General features: G+C 39.1%; 1 protein-coding gene across 3 annotated transcripts; it reads left to right on the top strand.

The window, feature by feature from the left end:
• Positions 1–99: 99 nt before the first annotated feature.
• GOLGA7 (golgin A7) lies at positions 100–18,581 on the top strand. 3 transcript variants are annotated; one of them, XM_025439822.3, is made up of 6 exons: positions 100–217; positions 487–618; positions 6,195–6,347; positions 13,519–13,620; positions 14,624–14,686; positions 17,173–18,581. In XM_025439822.3, the coding sequence occupies exons 2-5, from the start codon at positions 508–510 to the stop codon at positions 14,669–14,671; spliced, it is 414 nt and encodes a 137-aa protein (XP_025295607.1). In that variant the 5' UTR covers positions 100–217; positions 487–507; the 3' UTR covers positions 14,672–14,686; positions 17,173–18,581. The 3 variants fall into 3 exon arrangements, with proteins under 3 accessions (XP_025295607.1, XP_025295447.1, XP_025295522.1); XM_025439662.2 differs by having other exon boundaries at positions 178–268; XM_025439737.2 differs by lacking the exon at positions 100–217 and adding an exon at positions 247–354.

The raw sequence follows: 18,581 nt of genomic DNA, 5'->3' as shown, positions 1-18,581 counted from the left end.
GCCAGGCCCGGCCTCTTCCTTCCGTATTGACGCCCCCGGGCGGGGCGGGGCGGGGCGGGGCGAGGGGCGGGGTCGGCCCGGACCCCGCCCACTGCGCCTCCTCACCGCAGCGCGCAGCCTCACCAGGGTCGCTTTACGGCCGGGGCGAAAGTGAGTCCTCTCCTTGCGATAGAGGCTGAGCGGAGGGGCGGGGAAACAAGCTCTTTTGCGGCAGGACGTAAGTGGCACTGTGGGCGGTGCGACTGCAGCTGGAGGGCAGAGGAGGCGGGTTCGTGTTTCCCGGGCCGAACCGGGCTGCGGGGGGTGCGGGGCCTGGCCCCGGGCTATAGCTCAAGTCCCGCGGGGCCAGTATGGGTGAGGGGGAGTGGGGCGGGGCACGCCTCGCGCCACCTGGGCCCGTGGGGAGGGGCTGGGGGGCGGGCGGGCCGGAGTCTCGGGTCCAGGCCGGGGATCTGACCCGAGGCTGTTGTCCCCCCAAACCCGCAGCGCGCCGGTCCTGTCCTCGCCATGAGGCCGCAGCAGGCGCCGGTGTCCGGGAAGGTGTTCATTCAGCGAGACTACAGCAGCGGCACACGGTGCCAGTTCCAGACCAAGTTCCCCGCGGAGCTGGAGAACCGGGTACGCACCCTGTCCCCGCACCTGCTCTGGGGCGATGGGGGCGGGCCTCCTCAGGGCAGACACCGGGCCCGCGGTGTGCCTGGCGGCGAGGGGAGGGGAGGCGAGGCCCGGACGCGGCGTTTGGAGGAGGACGAATAAGACCGACCCCCGGGTGTGGTGACCTTACAGAACTCTGTGGTGCCGAACCAACCAGCCGCCTTCTTCCCCCCGCGCCTCCGCCCCGCCCCACCCCCACCCCCACCCCGGGTTATTGACAACAGTGATGAGGAACTAATTCCTGAGGTTCCAGCCACCTAGCTCAGCACGTTGTAAACTATATCCTCCCACCTCGCCAGGAGAGTAATCATCATCGTTCTCGTGATTGGGGTTCCTGGCCATGGTGCTGGTCGCCCTGCTCGGCAGAAGGGGTTTATTAAATTGCTGTACCAGGCAGTACGGACAGGCCTGCTGGGAACCTGAGCAACGTGGAGCATTAGATCGGCCTGGACAGGGAAGGATCTCAGAACAAGGCCTGACACTTGCAATTCCCGGTTATGATCCCCGGGAGCCACCTGTGTTTTGTTGGCTTGCATATCAGAATTGGCGTCAGGATATAGGTCCCATAGGCAGCCCTGCACCTAGAAATGGAAGATGGAGCTGTGTTTCCTCTTTCTTCAGACTCGGGGAGAAATTCTTTGTATTTTATTTTAAAAATACAACGAAGTGAGCATGTGTGAGTTTGTTTTCTCTTGTATCTGAATGTGCTCACCCACCCAAAGAAAGAGCTTTTGGTCTTGAGCCATGTTACCTTGCATTCTGTTTTCTTTTTAGAGATCAGTTTCTGGTTAAAGGGGAGCAGGTTTTCTGCTCTTTTCTGCTTGATGGGGAGGGTGAGGGACTGAGGTGATTAGGTGTGTTGTGGGTGTGGGAGTAAGAAATACTGGTCATGGGATAAGTGGGTATAGAGGAGTCTGTACAAGAGAAATGTGTAGCAGTCCTTTAAAATCAGCTTGTAACAGGTAGATTGCTCTACCTGAATGCCAAGTTTGGAAAATCAATGTGTATCAATCCTAGTGTCCTTCGACTTAATTTATAATTGTGGTCAGGTTAGTGACCCAAGTATGTTTCTTTAAGTGCAAATGAAAGATCAGGTATGCTTTACAGGGATGGTGTGTGGATGAGCTTGTCTGTGAGATGCTGTATTAAATGCTGCACTTTGCCGTCTAGATGTTGAGTTAACTCAGCTTGACACTGGGTGGACATTTCCATCATGGTTTCAAGAGATAGAAATTGAGCAAGTTGCCTGTTGTCTACCGCTACTGAACGTTATTTTTAAAATAACTTAACATCCTAGTTAACATGTTTTACGTGTTAGGACTTGTATGAAATGGATCAAATGTTTTATTTGTAAGCCTGTTATGGAAACTCTGACTTATACTATTTATGTACTTTCAAATCAGAGTGTAAACTCTTCTTTCTACCACACTTACTTGGATGTTATAAGATTCCTTTGTTTTTTTTTTGTTTGTTTTTTTTGTTTTGTTTTGTTTTGTTTTATGATAGTCACAGAGAGAGAGAGAGAGGCAGAGACATAGGCAGAGGGAGAAGAAGGCTCCATGCACCGGGAGCCCAATGTGGGATTCGATCCCGGGTCTCCAAGATCACTCCCTGGGCCAAAGGCAGGCGCCAAACCGCTGCACCACCCAGGATCCCGATTCCTTTGTTTAAAGGTTTTATTTATTGTTTGTTTGTTCGTTTGTTTAAAGGTTTTAAAGTCAAACTTCCAACTCATAACTGAGCCAAATATATATATGCAGATATGCAGGACCAGACATTAGCCTTCTACTCCATGTGTGGTAGAGCCTTTACTTTATAGTCTGGATTCTGAGAATCTCCACGGATTCTTACAGGAAATTGATGTTTCTAAATTCTGGAGTCCTTTTACTTCTTTGACTTCAGATTATAGCCTAGAACTGCTAGGCTATAATGTGACTCTGAGTACTAACTATAGGGAGTGTTACTTGGTGCTATTCAATTGTGTCTTTGAGGGTGTTTTTTTTTTTTTTTTTCTTCCTTTTTTTTTTTTTTCAGTGTTTGGGTTAAAACACTAGTTTATGCTTTAAACTGCTTGGGAGAGCTTTGATTTTTCTTTTAATGTATTGAAATCAAATTTAAATTACAGGTTTAAATTTTCCTTGCTTTGTTTGATGGAAAATTAAAAGGTTTCTGTCTTTGTTTCTATACTACTTACCCTAGAAATTGTACTGATTGCTCTGCCACTGGGCTGATTTTCCTCTGGGGAGAACATCACACTTGGTAATTTAATAGAGGAAGAAACTAATATACAAATGTTTTGTATTACTTTAAAGTATTAGATACACTTACATTTGTACCCTTTAATCTGGGAGGGAGGACAAGTTCTGCCTGTTAACAAGTTTACTTCTGCTGCTGCCTGGTAAATGTAATACTTTGATGCTTAACTTTGTTGTCAGGACACTTCTTAAAGAGAAGTGTCTTGACACTTTATTCTCACTTTAGCCAAACTACAGGCATGTTAGGTACCCTTGGTCTGGGTGGGAGAGAAATAAGTGAACTATATAATTTGAAGCATTTGTTCCCCTACATACCTTTAAAAATTTGTGTCTATATCCAGTTGGTAGAAATTACCTTTGACTTGTAAGCTTTGATTTGTGATCACTTTACGCTTCAGCACCATGCTTTCTACCACATAGTTCAACAGGAAACAAAAATTCTGGGAAAACGAGTCAGATTCCTATTTCCATTCTGATTTTCAGTGTTTTTTACTCAAATTTGTATTTGGCTCCCACTTCACAAATCTCCCAATTTTGAAATAGCTTCAGTATCAGTCTTCAAGTACCCAGGGGAGAACACTGACAGGTGGTCTTCATAGTGAAGGGAGTGACAGAAAAATGCCCACATTTGTTCTCGTGAGCCCTTGTATGTTAGGTCCTTTGCCTTTACTGCTGACTACCACGTTTTTTACCTTTCCTCCCTTTTTTAAAATAACCTTTCAAAGAAATGCTTGACTTTTTACATTTCTTTTTTATTAAACTTTTTTTTTAGTCCTTCACCTTGGATTTTTTTTTTTTTAAATGATCTATGATTTACCTCCATTATAAAGCATTACAGTATTGGGATAACTTTTTTAAGAATTCATGATTCTGGTATGATCAGTAATTCTGATCTGAAAGAAATAAAATGTTTATGGGTTGGATCCCATAGTTTCAAATCACACTATATCCAAAGATATGTAAATAATTCAGAGAACTTTCCTTATCAGATCATGACATTTCAGATAGGTCAAACGTGAGAGTTTGAAATTATTTAGACTTTTAGGATTTGCTGATGCGACAGATGGAAGTTGTTAACTTAGGCATAGTTAGTGAAGATAACAATTTATTATAAATATTTTTTCACAGAGTGAACAGAGTCCGTTTTCGGGGAATGAGAACTCTGACATAGATTCCCTAGATGACCATTCAAGTGGTGGCTCAGTGCGGGAATGCTGCCCTGGTTCTCAGCATCATCTCCACCCACCCAACCCCTGTCAGAAACTCTGAATATTCTGGAAATTAAAAGTAGCTCCTTTGGAAAAAACAGGAGAGCCGCCACCACTTAAAGTTCACATTAAAGTTTTTCGTGCCATTGGCTCATTGAGTCCTCATAGTTTTTCCACACAACAGACAAAACAATGATTGCAACTGCTTCTAACCTAAAGGATTTTAATTGTTTAAAAGTGATGATCATAAATTGTTTTACATTTTAAAAAATTATGTTCTTGGGACTATTTTGTCTCCAATAGTATTTTGAAGTTCTTTGACTTTCTTTTGAGTCTTTGTATAAGACTTCACAAAAGTGGGGCACCTGGGTGCTTCAGTCAGTTAAGCCTCTTGATTTCAGTTCAGGTCATGATCTCAGGGTCAGGAGATTGAACTCTGTCAGGCTCTGTGTTGGGCAGAGAGAGGCTTAAGATTCTCTCTCTCTCAAAAAAGGACTTTATAAAGGAGGGAATTCGTATGTAAGGAGTTACTCTTTTCAGGAATAAGGTAGATGTGTGAGAGGAGGCATAGAGTAAGGACAGATAAACTGTCCTTTGTTGCCAAGAACGATAGTTTTGCGTGAAAAGCTCTACTAATTGAGTGAAAGTCCTAGGGTAGAGCACTGAGATTTGAAATCTACAAAGTACTGTTAGGAGAAAAACGTGAAAGCAGGAGAGGAGGTTAGAGTGAAAATGGATGACAGTGGTAGTATTAGTGTAAATGTGAGATAATGGTGTCACTGAATAGAAGGGTAATAGGAATGATTTGATACAAAGAGAGTTGTGTGATAGTTTGAGATTTTGCCTTGTTTAGTGTGAGCTTTCAGTAGATTCCAGTGTTTAGGGACTCAATTTAAGATTACCTGCTCTTAAAAGCAAGAGAGGCAAACCAAGAGACAGATGCTTAACTGTGGAGAACAAACCGATAGTTACCAGAGGGGAGGTTGTTGGGGGGCGGTGAGGGAAATAGGTGATGGGGTTTAAGAAGTGCACTTCTGGGCAGCACTTTATGCTGCCTTTATGGCTCAGCGGTTTAGTACTGCTTTCAGCAGGGCACAATCCCAGAGACCCGGATGGAGTCCCACGTCAGGCTCCCTGAATGGAGCTTGCTTCTCCCTCTGCCTGTGTTTCTGCCTCTCTCTCTCATGAGTAAATAAATAAAATCTTTAGGAAAAAAAAAAAAAGTGCACTTCTTGTGATGAGCACCAGGTGTGGCATGAAAGTGTTGAATAACACTTTTATATACCCAAAACTAATATTACACTGCTAGCTAACTGGAATTTAGATAAAAACTTAAAAAAGTAATGAGATTACCTGCTCTTTCCAGTTAAAGAGAATGTCTCCTTCCTTTCATACCCCTGCCATACTTTAAATATGCCTTGTCAATTTATTACCTATTTATATTTACATACATGTTCTATTTGCATGACTGTCAACTCCTAGAGGACTGAGACAATGTCTTATTCATCTTTCTCTAAGGCCTGTCCTAACATCTGATGATAGATGCTCAATAAATGTGAATATAAGTGGAAGCAAAGATGGCAGGATTGTATAATTTTTTTAAAGATTTATTTATTTTAGAGAGAGAGAGAGAGCACATGCCAGCAGGGGAGAAGGAGAGAGACAGAGAGTATCAAGCAGACTCAGTGCTGAGCACAGAGCCCAGCATGGGACTGGACTTAATCCCATAACCTATGAGATCATAACCTAAGCCACAACCAAGAGTCGGATGCTCTACCAGCTGAGCTACCCAGGTGCCCCAGGATTGTATAATTTTATTATTACTTGGTACTCAGTATAAAGAATAAAGAGACAAGATATTGAATCTTGAAGATATCCAGTGTCCATAAGAAGGATAAGATGAAACAAAGACTAAGCAGTTTCAGTAACATAGGTCCCATTTTAATCACTTAAAATGTTTGCCAACTATTGGATAAGAATGTTGATGAAATAGCAGAATGAATTAATGATAGCAGGCATAACTGAGTGATTGATCTTTTTTTCCAAAACTTACTTTTAACTTCTTTTTTCAACACAGATTGATAGGCAGCAGTTTGAAGAAACAGTTCGAACTCTAAATAACCTTTATGCAGAAGCAGAGAAGCTTGGAGGCCAGTCGTATCTTGAAGGCTGTTTGGCTTGTTTAACGGCTTATACCATCTTCTTATGCATGGAGACTCATTACGAGAAGGTAAGGTAACTTTGTTCTCACAAAATCTCTTAAAATCATATTAATTGACATTTATGTTTACTGGTGACAGTTGCCATAAAACTTAAAGGGGCAAAAAAAAAAAACTTAAAGGGGCATGTATAGTAATAATAATAATTCAAATTCTGCTGTTGCTTCTGTGTCTGGAGCACATAGTAAAGAGTCCCGAGTTTTTCAGAAACTGGTCAAAACTGATGTGTCAACATGGAGTTAACATACCAGTGTTCAAATGGGCTTACACTTAAGAAAACTGTGGAAAATCTATATTTTCATTCTGTCTAGCTTTCTCAGAATCCTTTTTACTTATCCTGCCACTTGCTTTTTTTTCTTCTCTTTCTAACCTGCTAGACATGGAGTTGCCAGTTTCTCAACTTAGATGTCCAAAAGGCAAACTTCCCACCTCCCCATTTTGTTTAATAGCACCCTACCTTTCTCAGTACCATCTTAAGGTATGGAGGATGAAAAAGAAGGGAAATATTTTCAGTTGTCAAAGACTGAAATATATTCCATTTTCTCATTATTAACTTTTCATGATTTCCTCTGCCACCGTTCTAATATATTCCCTGATTACCTGTCTCTTAGACTATTGAAATAGTCTGATGAGTTTTATTTCTTTCATTCTTTTATTTTTCTAAACCATTTGCTTCTGCCTTCATAAAACACTGCATTGCTATGGCTCCTGGATGGCTCAGTCAGTTGAGCTTCCAACTCTTGACTTCAGCTCAGGTCATGATCCTGGAGTCCACTTGAGATTTTCTCCCTCCTCTGCCCCTCTCCACACTCACCTGTTCTCTCTCTCTCTCTCTCTGTCGCTAGAATAAATAAAATAAAATCTTAACAAACACTGCGTTACTTTCTCTAGCACTCTTACAAAGTCAGAGGCCTTCCCTGGCTTCCATTTATTGCCAGTGAGTGATGTTCAAGCCCTTTCTCCAACGGACCTCCAGCTTACATTTCCAGCTCTGTCTCCCAGCCCTTCCTCACTTTGTCTTTCAGCCAAACTCATTCACTCACCAAGCACACCCTCTGAGATTTTCCTTTACCTACAGTTCCATTCCTTCTGTGTTCAAATCTCACCAGCCCTTTATGTCCTGCCATCTAACTTTTCCTTATGCTTCTAATTGGAATTTTTTCTTGCCTTTGTATCCCCACAATACTGTACTTATGTCTCTTTTCCTGGCACTTAACCTCTCTTGACTTTGGAGTGAAGCAGTTTGCATTTTTATTTGCCCTTCAAGTATGTATTTTTCTTGAGGTCAAGGACATTGCCTTAACCATTTTATGTCCCTCTTCATGCCAAATACCAAGCCCAGGGTGTGTTAGGCACTCATTGAATGTGTGTTGAATGAATTTAAGTTAATCACAGTACACTCCTAATATATCATTTAATTTTGAGCATTTTTAGCAGCTGAAATGCTATAAAGATAACTCTATAATACTCCACCTAATACAAGTGTGCCTGTGATGTCCTAGACTCTGGAGAGCAGATACAGTTGCAGCTAAAGTATTTTTGGAGTTATTGGCTGAAAATGCTGCTGCTGCCAGATGCTTCATTAGCATCCTGACATGAATTGTCTTAGTTTTACTAAAAGAATGTATTTAATAACTAAATTAGTAGTTTATATTTTTTCTATACCTTATAGAGAAGTAGCTAACTTTCATTCCTCTTTTAACATTCAAAATCAGAAGTTTTAAAGGATCGGTATTTGTCTTAGCAGTTTCTCTTTAATAGTACATTTGCTGAGTGAAGGGACAAGAGATTCATTCATTTCATAAATATTTATTGAAAACCTACTATGGGGCAGCCCAGGGGGTGGCTCAGCGGTTTAGCGCCGCCTTCAGCCCAGGGTATGATCCTGGAGACCCAGGATCGAGTCCCGCGTTGGGCTCCCTGCATGGAGCCTGCTTCTCCCTCTGCCTGTGTCTCTGCCTCTCTCTCTCTCTCATGAATAAATAAATAAAATCTTACAAAAAAAAAAAAAAAGAACACCTACTATGTACTAAACAGTGTGCAGGGGATATAACAGGGCAAATATGATTGCTGACATGTGGTGTTTATAATTTAGTAGTAACAACAGATGCAAAAGAAACAAGACCAACTCAATTATAAATGGTGGTAAGTGTCTTAAGGAAACAAACTTTCCTGTTTGTTTCCTATTAAATATAATAGGAGAGACCTAATTTAAATTGTATGGCCAGAAAAGGCCTCTGAAGTAGTAACATATGAGCTGCTATGGGAAGGATGCAAATCCAGGACCGTTCAGATAGAGAGATGAGTGTGTGCAAAGGCCCAGAGAGCATAATGGGTTCTGGGAACTATAAGAAGGCCAGTGTGGAAGGAGAGAAGTGGAGAGAGGGGCCAAAGATGAATTTGGAGAGGTAAGGAGGAGCTGTATCTTGTGTGTAGTCCATGAAAAGATGTTTAGATTTTATTTTCAGTGCCAAGGGGAAGCTACTGAAAGGTTTTAAGCAGGAGAGTGATACAATTAGGTTTTCATTTTATTTTATTTTTTATTTTTATTTTTTTAAAGATTTATTTATTTATAATAGACATCGATCCCGGGACTCCAGGACCGCGCTCTGAGCCAAAGGCAGGTGCTAAACCGCTGAGCCACCCAGGGATCCCCATAGTTTTCATTTTAAAGCAATCTCTTTAACCTAGGGGAAAAAAAGATAAAAGTGGAAGTAGAAACCAGGTAGCATGCTCCATAGAAATCCAAGCAGGAGATGATTATAGCTTGAGCAGGGACTGGAGCAATAGAGATGGAAAGAAGTGAACAAATTCAAGGAATATGTTGATAGTGAAATACAGATTTGAACCGGAGGCCATGTAGGAGAGGAGGGTAAGGCTGAATCCAAATGGATAGAAACTAGGCCATCCGGGCGTGGTCATTTACCGAAGCACATGGTACTGCCAATTTGAGGTGTAATTATGTCCTCTAGAGTATTTTGTTCATACTTAGTGGAGTAGTAGATAATTGAGTTGTCATCACACTATAGTTTTACATTTGTTGATAAGATTTTAACTAACTTTTAATCAATGTGCATTTGCTGAAATAGATACCCCCTTCTAATGTCAGTTGTAAAAAAAAAAAATGGTAATTGGGTGCCAGCCAAGTCAATTGCATTAATTATGGAATCATGGACAAATTAATCTCTGAGTTCTCACACCTATAAAATGGGTGCTAGGGCAGCCCCGGTGGCACAGCGGTTTAGCGCCGCCTGCAGCCCAGGGCATGATCCTGGAGACCCTGGATCGAGTCCCACGTCAGGCTCCCTGCATGGAGCCTGCTTCTCCCTCTGCCTGTGTCTCTGCCTCTCTCTCTCTCTGTGTCTCTATGAATAAATAAATAAAATCTTTAAAAGAATAAAAAATTAAAAAAAATAAAATGGATGCTAGAATGTAATGCATTTCCTCACATATGGTAGATGCTTAATAGTATTCTCTTAAGATAAATTTAAAAATTAAATTAGTGTATATACATATATACACATGCTAACTTATGTGTTTATATATATATACACACACATACATGTTTTAATTAGATATTTGTGAATAGTTTTGTTTTTTTTTTTTTTTTCAGATATAAGTAATCTTTTTTAGCATCTGCTAGCTTATTTAACTGCTTAAAACATTTAGCAGCTTTTAATTAAAATCCCTTTGGCTATTGGGTTGCCTGGCTGGCTCAGTAGAGCATGGGACTCCTGATCTCAGGGTTATAAGTTCAAGCCCCACATTGGGTGTGGAGGCTACTAAAAATAAATAAATAAAAATCCCTTTGATTATTAATCTTGACAGGCAGTTCTCTATATCAGAAATAGAGTGGAAATTGATCCTAATATATGTTTTAACTTGGGATCATAGGCAACATGGAAGGTATTACTTTATAAGTCTAATCAAGGTTTCTTTCTTTTTATGGAGTATTATAAAGCAAGTAAAGACCAAATAAAATTAGGGGTGCCTGGGTGGCTCAGTTGATTAAGTGTCCACCTTTGGCTCAGGTCATAATCCCAGGGTCCAGGGATTGAGTCCTGCATCTGCTCCCTGCTCAATGAGAAGTCTGTTTCTCCCTCTTCCTATGCGCCTCCCTCCCCACTCATGCTTTCTCTCTCTCTCTCTCTCTCTCTCTCTCTCTTTGCTCTCCTCTCTCTCTCAAATAAATAAAAAAATAAAGTATTTTGTTAAAAAACAAATAAGATTAGTTTTAAGAAACCAAAATTTAGGGCAGCCCTGGTGGCTCAGCAGTTTAGCGCCACCTTCAGCCCAGGGTGTGATCCTGGAGATCCGGGATCGAGTCCCACATCAGGCTCCCTTCATGAAGCCTACTTCTCCCTCTGCCTGTGTCTCTGCCTCTCTCTCTCTCTGTGTGTCTCTTGTGAATATATAAGTAAAATCTTTAAAAAAAAAAAAAAAAAAAGAAACCAAAATTTAAGGCATGTCCATATTTTTAAATAGGTAATTTTATTTTAGAAACTGGACATGAATAACTAGATCATGCAAAGTGATTAACTGGATTGATCATAATTAAGATGTGTACTTATACTTTTTTTTACTTTTTTTTCTTTTACTTTTTTTTACTTTTTTTTTACTTATACTTTTAAAAGAAAACTTTAAATATATTTTTGTAGTTTTGATAAAAATCATATAAGAACAGCTGCCCTCTCCATCTATCAATTTGTACATTAGGAATTTCTAGGCTATTATTTACTACTTTATGAAAGGACAGGATTGAGTCATTTAGTCTGTATTGTTTTAAACACTAAAATTTTAGTCTACAAACAGTAAGCCAAATATAATAGTGCTTATACTTTGTCATGTGGGTTAAATTTTTTGAAATTGTAAATAAGCCTTTTAAAACTCCCTAGAACAATCATGCTTTTTTTTTTCCTATAATGTGCTATTTATTGATTTAAAATGAAGATAAAGACTTCAGTGTTATTTCTCTATTGTTGCTGCCCATTATAATTAGGGAACAAATGGGCTTGTAGAAGCTTCTCCTTTCAGTAGCTATCTGCCTTGTTCATAACATCCCTTCTGCCTGTGTGCTATATCGTCTATAAAAGGAACAAATTAGAAGGAACTTCTATATTTTCTGAAAATACTGTTCTCACTTAGCTTCTCTTAGGATATTTTTTCTTGAACATCTGTATTTTTTCTTCAGGATTTCTCCAGTTTAATATTCTCAAGGAGGATAATAGTCTTTATTGAGGTTTGATCGTGTTTAGCTTTGTAAATGTTAAAATACAGATTGAGGTTTTGTTAGGTATGAGGATAACAGAGATAATTTTCTTCAATATTGTAGATTGTTTTGACTCTGATTTACCAAAAATAATAAGCTGACTAAAATTTCAACAGTTTTCTTTCTGAACTTATACCTAAGTGCACATGAATGTTATTAAAGTTTAAATAAAAACCTTGCACAACAGAGTTATGCTTCAGTCAAACAAAAGCATGCTCTTTCTTTGCTGGTAACCTGTACCCAAGGAGAGAGGGAAGAAAGCTGTTCTGACAGAATCCTTTCTTTGACTTTTCTGACTGCCCCCTCTAGTGGAAATGGACTAGAGTAAGGTAGACCGATTCTCCAATTTCCAGTTCTGGCAGGTGAGCCGAGAAAGGAATTGGAGAGAAGATTGAGGGTCCTGAGTTGGGCACCTCCATGGGCTTCTTCCTTCTGTTTGTCATTTTAGCATGACTGACAAACTGATAGAAAGCTAGAGCCTAAAAAAAAAAGAAAGCTAGAGCCTAAGATGGCTTTTTTTTTTGCCCATAAAGACCAAGCATCATTCAAGTTCTTTCAAGTTGAAAATAGGAGAATGATACTTGTATTACTTCAGGTAATTAGGTAAAAAAAAAAAAAAAATGTTTTCTTTAGAAGTGGTATTCTTAATTCACTCCCTAAAGAACCCTGCAGACGGCTCTCTTAATAACATTGTGCTCTTTTAGAACATGAAATTATAGTATTCCCAAAGATGTAACATGAATAAACATAAATTTTGTTTTCCTTAAATTAGATAAGTCATTAGACAAACTACCTAGTGGTTTAAATTCTAAATCATCTTATCCCATGGCACCTAAATTGCAGCGTCCTCATTTTGTTAGTTTGCCCTGGTTCATTGTAGACACACACTTAAATGGTTTCTTAATCTCTAACTGTATTCTCAGACAGTTCTTTTTCACTTATGATGTGATCACATTTATCCGGGACTTTAGCATATGCTGGTAGTATGAATTTAAGAAAACACATAGTAATTAAAGAACTGGATTAGAGCCTTTTTGAACATTAGAGCCAAAAGAGGGTTATGATGACTTTGAATCTGAAAAAACACATGTAACTCTTTGATTTTGTATATAGCTATTAAGATTTATTTTCTTCTAGCTTATCTGCCTCAAAACTGCCCTTATTAAAGCCTAGAGATTTGGCAATTTCCAGAAGTTCCTCTGTATCCTATCTGGTTTTTGTCTGCATTTGCTTTGACTTTTACAACCTTAATGCTAAACTTATAAACTGAAGTTCCCATCAAGGACACAAGGGCAGACTGCGGAGTAGCATTATATGCAATGGTGAAATTGATACAAGACACTTGTCATCAGAACCTCCATGCCTGCTGTCACATGCTTTTCAAAGGAAGGAAACTTTTCAGTTTTAATCGAACTAGGCAATCTCTTGTTACGGGCCAACTTTGTATCATTACTTAAAGTTGACAGAAACATACAAAGGAGAGAGGCCGGTTCTTAAGTGTTAATGGGAAAGGCTAAGAACTACCCTTGGTATGAGGAGGTGTCGCATTGACCACACTTGATGCGTGGGAAGGAGCAAAGTACAACCAACTTTTGTGTCTATAATCAGCTACTTATTTCTCTATCTCCAGGGCTGAGAGGACAGCAGGTAAGGAGCAGGGGCTGGCGCTCTTGCTTTTGTGTGCATCAGTGCTCATACCACACTGAAGAGCCTGACATGCAGAGTCCATTAGGCTGTGCCATGTGTCACATACAGCCAGTGTGTGCCAGATACTCAAAGTGTGTCCCTTCATACAAATATCCATTTCTTGTTTTAAAAACTAATTCCACTGCCTGAGTATTTTGAGATCCAGCTGATACTTAATGGGAAATCCGATGACATTTGTAAAAAGCTATGGTGTTTCTTTCCCTCAGGTTCTGAAGAAAGTGTCCAAATACATTCAAGAGCAGAATGAGAAGATCTATGCTCCCCAAGGCCTCCTCCTGACAGATCCCATTGAGAGAGGACTTCGAGTTGTATCTTTTTTGCCCAGATCATAAGGTCTAAATATCTATAAAAGTTTGATGGTACTATTTGGCATCTACTAGATAGAGAAAATTTAACTCCCTTCTCTTGTATTTGCCCTAAGAATCTTATGTGTGAATCGCATACCTACCACAAGTCTCCTGTCTCCAACATTTTTCCTAAAGCATGTTTCCTTCCTTTGCATGGTCTCTGGATTGTTTGATATTCTGGTTACCGTCTTTCTTGGTGGTTCTGAGGGCATCTTGTAGTAATAATGGGGGTGGCATGAGTAATGCATTTCAGCTGCAAAAACTCGGACCCTAAAGCCTCTTTGAAATGCATAAACTCATAATGTGTGGTGAGACTTGTCATCTAAATGAATTGCAGTTCCGTGGGTTCATCTGACTAGTTGAAATCAGTTACAGCTGCCAGATGTATAATTTCATTACCTTTGACATACTGTGCATATTTTTAGAGGCAGTAAGCTTTGAAACTCACCAAGTAAATTTGGTAAATAAAATTGCAAAAAAAAAAACTAATTTAGCTTGATAACTAGAGTAATGAGTAAAATAAATTTTTTTTAAAACCTAGGTCAGATTATCCCAGGCCTTCCAGCTGATAATAATTTCAGCAGTTTTATTTTACTCTGCAGCAGTGATGCTTAAACTTTCAGAGGTCATGAACACTCTCCCAAGAAAAAGTTCGCAAATAATTTCAGGACATTTTGAACCACTGAATTCATTACCTTCTTCAATTCTCAGCTAAAAACCCTCTAGTTCTCCAGCATAGCATCTTTTTTCAGAATTTTTTTTTCCAAAAAATAAATAATGCTTTGGGGAGAATTACATTTCTCAAAGTTTTCTCTAAGGTGGAGAAAGCATCATGTTTAACTTAAGTAAGAGAGAGCAAAGGAAATTGAAAGCAAAGTCTATGTAGATCATATACATGCTCTTGCCATCGTCCCCTTTATATGTTCCATCCTACAGTGTGTTTTCTTAACAGCCATGCTGTTAGATTGAAATCACCATTTATGAAGACAGAGGCATGAGCAGTGGAAGATAAACCGTAGAATTAAAGGTAAAAAAAATCATGTGACTTATATGCAGTTTATGTAATTTGTAGCATGCATGAATTTTCTTCCCTGAATGGTAAATAAAACATTAGATAATGGCATATTCTCTGTTTTGGCTTGATATTTAAAATGTGTCTATAACCTAAATTCTATTTGGTGATTTACAATTTAAGCCTGATTTTTCCTCTTTGTATTGTTTTCAGACTGGTTTTGTTGTTACTTTGCTTTAGTGGTGTTTTCTTTTTGTTTGTTTTTGTTTGTTTGTTTGTTTTGGTGGGGGAGGTGTTGCTTTAATATTTCAAAGCAATCCTAGACATTTAAATAGTTGGATTTTGCATATAAAAATTGTTTAAGCAATTGCCCTGCCTATATGATGAATGGCTTTAATAACCAAAGAAACATTTCAGAGTTGGAGGGGGAGATTCTGAATATTTCATCCATTTAAGTGGTTTCATTGCCCTGTAGGAGAAAACTTACCCCTGGTGGTTAAAACCATAAATCTGATTCTTTTGTTTAGAATATTTATGTTCTTAGATATCCATATAATGACCTTGAAGAAGTGAGAAACAAGTTAGCTAATACTGATAGGAGGGTAGAAGAATCATGTGGAAGCCTTATTAATACAGGAGCACAGTCTTCTAAGTAACAGAAAATCATACTTCACTATTTCTGCTGATTTCATATGCTTTCTACAGAGAGTGTTCTGCTGCTGTATTTTCCTAATTGTGTGCAGGTGTTTGTCACTAACAGGCAGCACAGAAACAGATCTGCCAAAGCAGACATCCTTCTCCTTCCCAGGGCAACAGAAATAATAACTGCCATTTCAAGGGCACCTGCACTGTGCCAAGTGTCATACAAATGGTATTTCTCATCCTTACAAGAAGTGTGCAGAGCATTTCCTCCATGTTACAGATGAGCAAACCGAGGTACAAATAGAGTAAATGGTGTTCTCAAAATTATACAGTTTAACACACTGTGGGATATGAACCCAAGTTCGACTGACCATAAAACCCCTGTTTTTTACACCATACATCCTATAAGTACTTGCAGCAGCAGAAACAGGGAGAGGGAAGAGTTCATCAGATTATTCTAAGTGCTTATCTTCCCCTTTTCTTTTTCAAGACTTTCTTTAAAAATACATTTTGTCTGCCCTGTACAACTTATCAAATCCTATAAACCAACCAAATTCCAAAGCTGCCTTCTCTTAGCACTAGTGAAAGTGTCACCTGAATTCTTTGACTTTGAAAGCCAAAAATCTAAATAATGATATCCTCTGCCATGTGTTTTATTTCTTTAAAAAGGCCTTATTTGGGAACACTTAGTGTTACTTGTTCAAAGAATTGCTCGTGTACAATTTCCAAACTGACACTTCTCAGTTGTGCAACCAGGAACCTTAATGTGTGGTTTTTGTTATGTGCCATTGGAGTAAGTTTGTTTTATCAATTGCAGCTGCGTTGGCTTGGCACAACGCATTTGTCATGACTCACTTTGCAGCTATTACTGCTAGATGTAATGTTTTTCTGAGGTGGCATGGGGTTTTGAGCAATTACACACCAGAGACTAATCTATCAATAGTCAGGCAACTGTGAAATTTTGAAATGGGAAAGATTTATATTAGGAACTCCTGGATAGTTTCATGAATGCAAATATTTCTGTTCAATTTAGAGCTGTGTGTTTTTCAGGCCCAGGATCTAGTGTGGGTGGAGGTCTTGGAGGAGAGGGAGAAACTGTAAGAATACTCAATTCAGTTCTGTGGTTTTTCTTAAGTCTCCATGTTTTCTGCAAATGGAAGTATTAACATGAGAGTTAATGATTTAACCAAAAAATACACAAATCATGGAGATGGCCTTTATTAAAAGTGTTTAAAATATCTCTATTAAAGACTGATGGTGGTTTTTTTGGGGGGGTGAATGGGTGACGGGCACTGAGGGGGGCACTTGATGGGATGAGCACTGGGTGTTATTCTGTAAGTTGGCAAATAAAAATAAATAAAATTTAAAAATAAATTTATTATAAAGTTATAAAAAATAAAAATAAAAATCAGAACATATCAGTACCGGGTCACAGTAAATGAGCACTGACGAAAATAGCTACCTTTTGTGGGTGCTCATTATGTGCCTGCACTGTTCTAAATGCTTACTCCTGATTATCACAGCAGCCCTACAAGGTACGTACTGTTACCCCAGTTTTCTCAGATGAGGAAAATCAGGTGCAGAGAACCTAAGTTACTTGTCTAAGGCTGAAGACTAATAGGTAGTAGTAGTCCAGGCAGCCTGGCCCCAGATTTGCCACTTCAGCCTGTGTTCTGCTATACCTCTTGTGACATTGTCCAGAGACTGAAACAGGCAGAGCTTGCATTTCTAGACTGTTGAGCGATGTCCTTAGTCAGTACAGGTCTAAGTATTCTATTATAAGTTGGTGTAGGAGCGATGTTTTAGAGGTTATTTTAGCATCCCTTTCTAAAACTTCTACTTTTTGTATCTAACTGCAGATCCCACCTCCAGCTGGGACCCTCATCTATCCACTGGCCAATCGCAGAGTGTCCCCTACCTCCTCTCCAGAGCATCATTCCTTTGTATCTGCTGCCAGAGCCACGGTGCCATATACTCCAAGGACTAACTTTCTAAAATTCCACACGTGGAGTGACCTCTAGTCGCTCAGCATCCACTTTGTGTCTCCAAATTGTTTAGGACTCTGTAATCTTTTGATTCATTTCTGAGAAAACACAATGAAGTGTGTCACTTTTTTTATTCAAAGCCATTAATAAAAGATGCCGTTGGTTAGCCCAACACAAAGTTTATTTCTTATCTGCCAACCAGTACCAGTGGTTCTCTTCATTCCTTGGGCCAGCTTCCCAGGTAGCTCTAGACTTCAACAAGTCATATCTTAGCCAGTGTTCACTCTTCTTTCCCCCAAATTAATAAAATGCTTTCCTCCCAGATTTTGGCAAAAGGTAGGCTGTGTCTATGGTTTTGCTAATGCATCTCCCACATTTCAAAGAACTACCAGTTTTGCCATGGCTAAACTCTTAAAGATCTGTTTTTGCTGTTCAGTTTCTCAAACTGAAACTCATTGGAAAAATAATGTATAATGTTATTTGTTTTATTATAGCAATTATTCCTAATTAAAGCAGTATTTAATGCAATTTCCAGTTATTTTTCTTTGGAGAATTTTATTATTGCATTACCTTGAATGTTGGGAAGATGTAGTATGTGTTGCGTGTTCCTTACAAAAAATAAGTAAGCACAATAAAGTGGATGCTAAACCATCAAACATAAATGTCCCTGCTGTGTCCCTGAATGTGTAATAAGCAAGTATAATAAATATTTTAATTATAGTTTTGTTATAAATATAACTTATGAGAAAAAAATTTGATAGGAATAATACTGTATATTGCTAATTTTTAACTATCCCTACTGGCAAACCTTATGATTCATAGACTTTCCTCATATACAGTATTCAGTGCACAGAAATCTTATGATTGGTTCAAGTACAGTAAGTTCAGTGATTTCCAACTAAAATTCTCACATCTGAGTCAGTGTTTCTAGTTCTTTTGGCTGTATGTTCTTAGTATCAGGGTTTCTTATGCCCTTCATTCATCTTTGGGGTTTGAGAGCACTGTTTTTGGGAAAAAGTTCAGAAATATATTAGGAAAGAATGAAACCGTTAAAAGTTTTACTTGCAGAGATACTGTAGGTGCTAATACTGGATTTAAATCTTTCAGATTTAGTTTCTTTTATGGATCTTTTATTCAGTAAATCCCATCGGTCTGTGTAATATTTTAATTGTATAAAACTCCTTTGTTACTTTATAGCCTGTAATAATGTGTCTGTCTGCCTTTTAAACCTGTTGCAATAACTTTGCTGAAATAACTCATTAGTAAAACTTTTCTTAAACAAA

Source organism: Canis lupus, chromosome 16, assembly GCF_003254725.2.
Source record: "Canis lupus dingo isolate Sandy chromosome 16, ASM325472v2, whole genome shotgun sequence".
Taxonomy (NCBI): Eukaryota; Metazoa; Chordata; class Mammalia; order Carnivora; family Canidae; genus Canis; species Canis lupus.
This window is presented reverse-complemented; position numbering and strand designations above follow the sequence as displayed.